The sequence below is a fragment of the Corvus brachyrhynchos genome, unplaced genomic scaffold (assembly GCF_000691975.1).
Source record: "Corvus brachyrhynchos isolate BGI_N302 unplaced genomic scaffold, ASM69197v1 scaffold23, whole genome shotgun sequence".
NCBI classification, from domain to species: Eukaryota; Metazoa; Chordata; class Aves; order Passeriformes; family Corvidae; genus Corvus; species Corvus brachyrhynchos.
The window spans coordinates 10,233,232-10,241,280 of NW_008238983.1; the positions used below are offsets into that span (position 1 = coordinate 10,233,232).

At 41.7% G+C, this 8,049-nt stretch overlaps 1 protein-coding gene across 3 annotated transcripts; it reads left to right on the forward strand.

The window, feature by feature from the left end:
• Positions 1 to 6: 6 nt before the first annotated feature.
• Positions 7 to 7,674, forward strand: SNRNP48 (small nuclear ribonucleoprotein U11/U12 subunit 48). Of its 3 annotated transcripts, none has more exons than XM_008637196.2 (7): positions 7 to 138; positions 882 to 956; positions 3,355 to 3,543; positions 4,491 to 4,612; positions 5,046 to 5,161; positions 6,335 to 6,499; positions 7,393 to 7,674. In XM_008637196.2, the coding sequence occupies exons 1-7, from the start codon at positions 84 to 86 to the stop codon at positions 7,430 to 7,432; spliced, it is 762 nt and encodes a 253-aa protein (XP_008635418.1). In that variant the 5' UTR covers positions 7 to 83; the 3' UTR covers positions 7,433 to 7,674. The 3 variants fall into 3 exon arrangements, with proteins under 3 accessions (XP_008635418.1, XP_017594238.1, XP_017594237.1); XM_017738749.1 differs by having other exon boundaries at positions 6,329 to 6,499; positions 7,393 to 7,672; XM_017738748.1 differs by lacking the exons at positions 6,335 to 6,499; positions 7,393 to 7,674 and having other exon boundaries at positions 5,046 to 6,322.
• Positions 7,675 to 8,049: the final 375 nt, after the last annotated feature.

The window sequence follows — 8,049 nt, forward strand, 5'->3', positions numbered from 1 at the left end:
GGCTCGGGAAGCGGGACACGGGGCCGGCGCTTCTCCTCGGCGGCCCCGGGCCTTGACCGAGCCCTTTGGTCCCGCAGGCCGAGATGTACGACTCCAGCTTTTTCTACGAAAACCTGAAGGTTCCGTCCGTCGCCATGGGTGAGCGGCAGCGGGGACTCCGCCTGACGGGGAGGGACACACCGCTGGGGCTGAGGAGAGACCCCGGGGAGGTGCCGAGGATGAGGGGCTGAGAGGACATCCCTGGGGGGCAGAGATGTGGGTCTGAGGAGTCTGGGTCCTCACGGTAGCACAACCCCACTACCTCGTCAGCTGCAAACTCCCCAAGGCTTCCTGAAAACCCTGAGTGTTTCAATCAGTAAGTTAGTTTTCTCAAATTGTAATTTGCAATTTGCCTTAATTTACCGTTTTTATGCTTCTATCACTGTATAATTCTACTCTGTAGGTCACTTTTATATTTTCATCTTAAAATCCAAGGAGGATGTTTTTTCCTCTTAGGAAACTTAGGAACTCCTCTTAGGAGTTTCTTCCTATGTTCTCAGTCCCCACTCTATTAAAATGCATGCTTAGAAGGTGAAAACTGTCCATAGAATCTGGCGATAAAGCAATGGTACAGAGAGCAATACACATACATTTCTTTTTCCATATCCTTGTAATCCAGAAATAGATATTATTTTTCTTAATTTTCTCCCCTCATTTCAAATATGGAATAGATGAAAATTACATTTTTAGTTCAAATGTCCCCTTGTACATGAATGAAACTATGATGTTCTGTACCATACCATAAGTCTCATAATAGAGGCTGGGGAATAAAGGCTAACCCAATCAAGTACCTGAGAACTTGATGTAAAAGTTAATGATTTTATTTTCTTCTCTGCCTGCAGATAAAGATCTACAGTTTCATATTGTTAAGCAGGCTAGAGCTCAAAGTGTGAAGGAAGGTACAGGCTACAGTGAAGGTAAGGAGCAAGCAAATACCAAGGTGACTTCGCCAGCCTCCAGTGGAGAACTGCTCTTGTCTCCCTCCTTGCTGCTTCCTTCATTCCACTGAGAACTCCTGTGAGGAATTTCACTTCATTTATTTTTAATATTCCTTCCCCTGCATATTTTGGAGCATGATTACTTTATATACTTGGGGCAACTAGATGAGAGACTTTGAGTCTGTTGTGTTCATACCTCTATTATCTTCAGGACTGAAAAAACCAAACAACATGCATATTACTATGTGGGACTGTTTCAGGACTGATCTAAGAAGTTGTGTAAGAACTATGCTGGCACATCTGCAAACGTGATGTTGTCCTTTGTCACTGCTCCAAGCACAGTAATTCCTTTACGTTTCATTTTTCGGTGGGTTTTGTGACCAGCCACGGGATGAGCCTAGGACAGAGGCCTTGAGGGTTCAGACTTAGACAAAGTAGAAAAATAGGGCTCCCCATGGAATCTGTAGAGCTTTGGTGTATGATTGAGAAATTACTGCAACACCTGAAAGATACAGCATTTGTTCTCTGTAGACTTTGGTTTCTTAAATACATATGGGCAGAAGGGAAGGTGACACTGAAACGTTTCTGATAGTGAAATACAGCAGCACTCACACAGTTTTTCACGTTGTCTTTGTTTCTCTGGCATAGCAAATAGAGGCTTAAAGGACAGTTGCTTGGGAAGGACATTTCCTGGGATGAGCACTGTGTTTTGAGCACATCAGGTGCACTCCCTCCGAAGGGAAGTGGGAACTCATTAATTTGACACAAGCACATCCAAGTAGAGTAGCAACAGATAAACGCTTTGTGGAGTGGTTCATTGCAAAGGTGCACCAGTGAGCCACTAGATGCCAGTGTTCATTGCCCAGATTCCCCTGCAAGCTTGCCTTTCTCTGAAGATAACATTAAAACTGGATTGGTGGTTTTCATTGTGGCAACTTGGCCTATTGTGAGATTTACTGACTTGTTTGTTCAATTTAAGGTCTTTGGCAACAGAAACAAATGAAAAATAATTTTTTATTGTAAATTTCCTTTTGACTCACTGTATCAAAGGAAGTGATTTTCTTTCTTTGTTTTCTTTCTTTTTTTTTTCAATTCTAACCATATATAGAATATTAGCCTAGCTACATTGTAGAACAGAAAAATTGGTCTTAATCACAAGTTGTGTAATTGTTGTAAATCACAAGCATGTAATTATCAGTGCGTTTTTATGGACTTCTGTGACCCTGTAAGAACAGTGCATTTTATAAACAGAATTCTAGTTTTTGTGTTTAAATCCATTTGTTCATATTAGAACAGTTCTGGTTTAGGTTCCAAGTGCAGTAGTGATGAAATCTTGTATTTTAGGTTTGTTGGTAGACTTACTGCAGTTCCTCTTCTCCTTCTTTGGTGTCTCTAGTGAAAGTAGGATGTGAAAGATTGCCCAGCTTCTGTTAAGAGCTGCATAATCTGGAGAAGCTCTACGTTTGCTGTTGTGAAGGACGTTGCTTACACCCTTCTTACGTGTTGGCTTTTCTGTCCACCTGGAGATGTGTGGGATTGTGTTGGGGGAAGCAGGATTATGGAGGTTGGGTCAATGTTTGCTGGAAAACTGAGTGGTTTTGACTAAAATGCTTTTTTGCAGGCAATGTCCTAGAATATTGCATCCTGTATCTTTAGGAAAGTCACTTTACTGCAGTTGCAATGGACTGAGAATGGATTTATTTGTTTGGAGGCATATGTGTTTTAACTGGGGAATGAGAAAAACAAGTTCCAGGCGAGTGTGCAGGCAATATGTTTGTTTCCATAACTTTAAGTAAGTTATCTGAACTGATCTGGAGCACTTTGAAAGTGCCTTTGTAGTCCTTTTAGCTGTAAATTCCTCTGGCAGTCTATTACAAAAGCTCTGCAGAGAAGGTGACAGTGTGAGTGAGACTGATTTACACAGTGCTCAGTTATCTAGTCTCCTAGAAGCTTTCATTCTTGTTGGCAGAACACATATTTTGCAGCTAGTACTTTACTCAACATTTTAGGAGTAAGATAAACCCACAAGTTAGAGCTGCAGCCTCTCTTGATTCACCTTCTAAGTCAAGAGCTGAAACTCATGGGAAATTACAGAGTGTCATTTTGATCTAATCTAGTACGATTCCTTAATGGCATATGAAAACCTGTATCTGTGTAAGCAATCAAGAGGGGTTATACAGCCTGCATGGGGCTTGGGAGGGATCTTTGAGCAGTTTTTATCTTTTCTAATTAAGAAAGTTGAAACTTCTTACAGATACATAGGGGAAGGATGAAAACAGTATGGGAGTTTACTGCATTGTTTGTTTGTTGACCTTCTTGGTATTTTCCTGCATAATGATGCTACTTTACAAGTAACAGCTCTCTGTCCAACCTCCAGGATCTTACTCATTACTGCCCATAGAAGTTCCTCAAAACCATAAGCGTTTCATCTGTGACCTGACTCAAGCTGACCGCCTTGCTCTTTACGATTACGTTGTTGAGGAAACAAAGAAACAGAGGTCTAGATCCCAGATAATGGAAAATGACAGTGATCTCTTTGTGGATTTAGCAGCAAAAATCACTCAAGGTTTGAAGAATGATCTATTGTTGAATTTATGGCTCAGAACTTTCAGTTTGTCCAGTTATATGAGCTTTGTTGAAAGCCGAACAGAATTGGTTGTGGTTCTTTTGTTTTGTTTTTTTTTGGTTTTTTTTGGTTTTTTTTTGCGGAAAGCATACGGTTAAGAGCCACAGCAAAGACCTGGCATCACAGAATGCTAGTTTGATGTCCTTCATGATGTTTTCCTTCTGGGAAAGCCTCATTGCTCTGCTTCTGGCGCATGTATTGTGTGCATCTCAGTGGATGGATCTTCTGTCTTTGCTGCAGCTGACTTCAGGTTGCTGAATGCTGCCAACTTGTTGTGCAGCTCAGAACAGTTCTTTGCTGTAAGAGATGATGAGATTCAAGATTGCTTAAGAGTAAAAGCTGAACAGGAGAGGTTGGCAGTCATCCAGGTGGAGCTCCTGAGCAACATACTTTGGTGTTGGTCTGGGGCCTCACATCCCTGTTGAGTCACGCTGGTTTGTAACTGTACCAAGTGCAGCAAAAGCATCTGAGTCACCCTGCAGGCCCTGCTGTGCCTAGGTGAGACAGTGCTTGGCATCTACACAGGTAGATTTTTTACAGAATCTGGCTTTCCCATTCTGTGTCTTACTATAATACTGGCTTTGAAAACATGACGTATATTTAGAAGGCGTTTGACCAAATCACAAGCCCATATATTGGTTTGGATCGCAGTTTGGAGATTGAGATCACATAACAGCATTTTCTTGGTGGCTTTTTAGTTGTGTGTAAACAGCCAGCAAGAAGGCTGGGGAGGAAGCTTCAGATAAATTCACCACAGTTAGTAAATACAGGAGGAACTTGAGAAAGAACACAACGTATTTAATGTTCCTGAATGTATGAGGCCTGCATACCTGCAGGTGCTAATGTCCTGCTCATGACCATTTGTTTTACTCCCAATTTTTTGCTAGATGATAGTCAGAAAGGTCCAAAGTCCCATCTTGAAATTCTGGCTGAAATGCGAGATTACAAAAGGCGGCGGCAGTCATACAGAGCTAAGAATGTTCATATAACGAAGAAGTCCTACACTGAGGTGAGATTGGAAAAGGAAGGCTTTTTCGCACAAAAGTGCTTATTATGTATCTGCATAAACAATTATATACTCTTTCAAAGACAAAGAATATGTGTCTTTTCCCTGCTTCTTGTACCCTGCTTCATTATTGTTGCAAACTATAGAGGAATGTTTTTGGTTTGTTGCAGCAAGTTACAAATAATGAGCATTGCTAACTGCTGAGTTTTGAATATGAAAATGCCAGCAAGATATAACTCACTATCATAAAATGGTGCTATTTAAATTTATGCTAAAACATGTTTCTGCAAATAAGACTTCCCATTCAAACATCTGATGTACAGGGTTTGGGGGAGATCTTTGTGGGGTTTGGGTTTTTTGAGATGTTCACAGTTTGTCTAGTGCTAGTTCAGGCCCTACCATGACATGTTTGTTTTTAACATATCTTAATCTCCAGGTGATTCGGGATGTGATTGGTGTGCATTTGGAAGAGCTCAGCAATCAGTGGCAGGAGGAGAACAGGTTGGATAATGCAGAGATATGTGAAGGAGGGAAGTCGAAATCTTCAGGAAGGTATGCCACAGCTGACAGATTCTTCAGGCATGGAGCAGATTGTAATTCTACCTTACCACTTTCTTCTAATAGCACATACCAGCCTTATCTGAATCATATGCACATTTTATTTTATACTCGTTCTATTAAGTCTTGCTTGAGAAGCTCTGCCTGCATGAAGGATGGGGAAAAATTATTAAGTATCTTTCTTTCAGAGGTAAGTAGGCTAGTTGCAAGTGATTCAGCTGAACAGGTAGTTTCTGGTGGATCTGGGTGATGAATAGTGCTTCCTCTGTGCCCAAATGTGTGCATATGTTGTAGCTGGCTACAGAGGGACACTTGGAAATACAAGTACACAATTTCTTACCCTTCCCTACCACATGACATGTGTTAGCTATATTAAACCTCAGAGTAAAGGTTTCCATAACATAATAAATATGGGGAGGCTTTACAGTTCTTATCCCTGCAAATGCTGCTGTGCTAATTGGGAGTGTGTTTTAGCTGTACTTATTTCTGCTGTGTCAAGCAACACCGCGCACCCTTCCAAACATTTGTCACTGAAGTAAGTGTGGAGTCATGACCTAGTGATAGCCTATTTGTGCCTCTTCAGCAGGCCTTTGAGAGGAGAATGTTTTTGAAACAAACTACAGAGTGGCACTCTGTGCCCAGAATTAAAATGAAGATGAATGGGTGGCAGAGCACTGGAACAGGGAGGTCGTGGAGTCTGCCTCACTGGAGACATTCAAAAGCCACATGGACACGTTCTGGTGTAACCTGCTTTAGGTGACCCTGCCTTGGCAAGGGGAGTGGAGTAGATGATCTGCAGAGGTCCCTTCCAGCCCTAACAATTCTGTGATTCTGAGATCAGGACTTGGGTTCTCCACTGTAGGCTGCAACTTAAGACAGGTGGTTGAAGAGTTAAAGATTTAAAGCAAAAGAGAATGAACCCCTTATACTGCAGAGGTGTTAAGACTGAGGAGCTGTGTTTATAGGAAATAATTGGATTGAATAGCGTGCTGAGATATGCACCTGTAAGAGCATGGTCTTCAGGCCTCTTTTGGGAGGTACTGTATTTCTTAGAGAGGCTTAATGAAAGGTATGTCTTACATCATTAGTAGGTCATTATATTACAAAACTGGTATGCAAACAGTGACTGTGAAACTATTTTTATTGATTAAAATCACTAAGTTTCAGAAGGGAAGACAGGCGGTCGGCTTCAGTGGATTCCCGGCAGTCTGGGGGAAGCAGTAAGGATACGGAATGCACGAGACACAGGAGAGACACCAGCAGGAGTCCAAGTAAACGAAGAAGGAGTCGTGAGAGAGGCAAAGACAGAGACTCTCGGAGAAAAAGAGAGAGGTGAGCAGACATAGTGACAGCTGACTCCAGCTTCTGAATCAGTCTGTGAGAATTTAGTGCAGAGATTGAGAATATCTAGTCCAACTAAAAAGCTAGGCTAACCTCACGTGCAGTATGACAAGCCAGTGGTGTGAGGCTATTAATACTAAACAAAACGTGCTGTGAGGTCATAAACTGTGATCCAGACTTCAGAATTTATTCTCACATCTGAAAGCTGGCACTTTCTGCAGCACGCTGCAGGACTGCAACAGTAGTGTAACAGGCTATTTATTTTGCTCCTTGATCAACATGGTTAAATGGACAGTTCCTCATCCACAGCTAAGTGCCTGTTCTGTCTCATGCTGATTTCTGCTCTAGTTTGCTCTAGACCTTAATAAATAGGATTTTTTGTTTCACTAATATGCATACACTAGCCTTTCTGTATTAGATGCTTCAAAACAATGCTGTCACTCTTCAGTACTAAATACAATTTAGCAAAAGAAAACAAATCTAGGCCACACCTTCTAATACCATCAACATCTGCAGGACCACAGGTGTGTGGGACCTGTGTTTGAGCAGAGATGAAGACTGCTGTGCAGAAGAAATGCTGTCTTGTCCCTCATGTGTTTGGGTAAATGCATTACATAACTGTGTGGATGGCAGTGATGGCTTGTCTCGAAGCTGGCTTCATTACACTGTGGTGCCATTCATCCTAAACTAATTGCCACTCTGACACTGCTTGACAAGGCTTTGATTAAAGCAGCATGGAAAATAAATGTCCAAAAGCAGTTTACTTTCTTTACTTAGAGGAGGACATGACTACATTTAATGAGAGCTTTCCAAGTTGCTTTTTCTCTTCAGACTCTGTCACTCTGAGACTAACAGCCCAGACAATGTTTATGTTTTTGTTTCAGGGATGAAGACAAGTATCACAACCATAAAAGAAGAAAGTAGAAACAAGAATCTGATGATTTTTTTATCAGCTGTTCAAAATATAACTTGCACAAGAACTATAGTTACTGCTGTTTTGCGCGAGACAGTAAAGGTGTGCACGTAATATTGGTGTAGCATCACACCTGTGCTGCTCGGAGACAAAAAAGTTTCAATGGTTGTCAGGATGGAAGCAGTAGATTTCAGAAAATGTGTAAATCTGTAACATTTATACATCTGCTAATAAATTGTATTGATCTCTCATGTGTTTGAGTTTAGTCTGACAAGGCTGAAGAATAAAATCTATGAGAGGTTGTATTTATTGGCCTTCCTGCCCCCTAGTGGACAACGAACAGAGCTAATCCCTGGAGTCCAGATGAGTTACAAACACGGGAGGCATGAAGAGTGCTCCTCCTCCTACCTAACACTGTCACCTCTAGGTGACATTGCCTAATTACAGCACGTACCAGAGGGCAGATTTCAGAATTCTCCAACAGGCTAAAACATCTTCAACTGCAGCTGCTGTTAAATGGACAGTAACACAAAAGTTAGTGTTCCCGAGCTAATGCTCAAAGAAAGTTCGGCTCAATATCATCTGGCAAAGGTGATGAGAATGTAGGTCTCCACAGAAGCTAGGGGGG

Excerpts from the sequence above, each read along its gene's own strand:
- SNRNP48 (XM_017738748.1), top strand. The coding sequence starts at position 84 with ATGTACGACTCCAGCTTTTTCTACGAAAACCTGAAGGTTCCGTCCGTC. Across the intron at positions 3,544-4,490 it reads AGCAGCAAAAATCACTCAAG|ATGATAGTCAGAAAGGTCCA; the intron begins GTTTGAAGAATG and ends ATTTTTTGCTAG. Across the intron at positions 4,613-5,045 it reads CGAAGAAGTCCTACACTGAG|GTGATTCGGGATGTGATTGG; the intron begins GTGAGATTGGAA and ends CTTAATCTCCAG.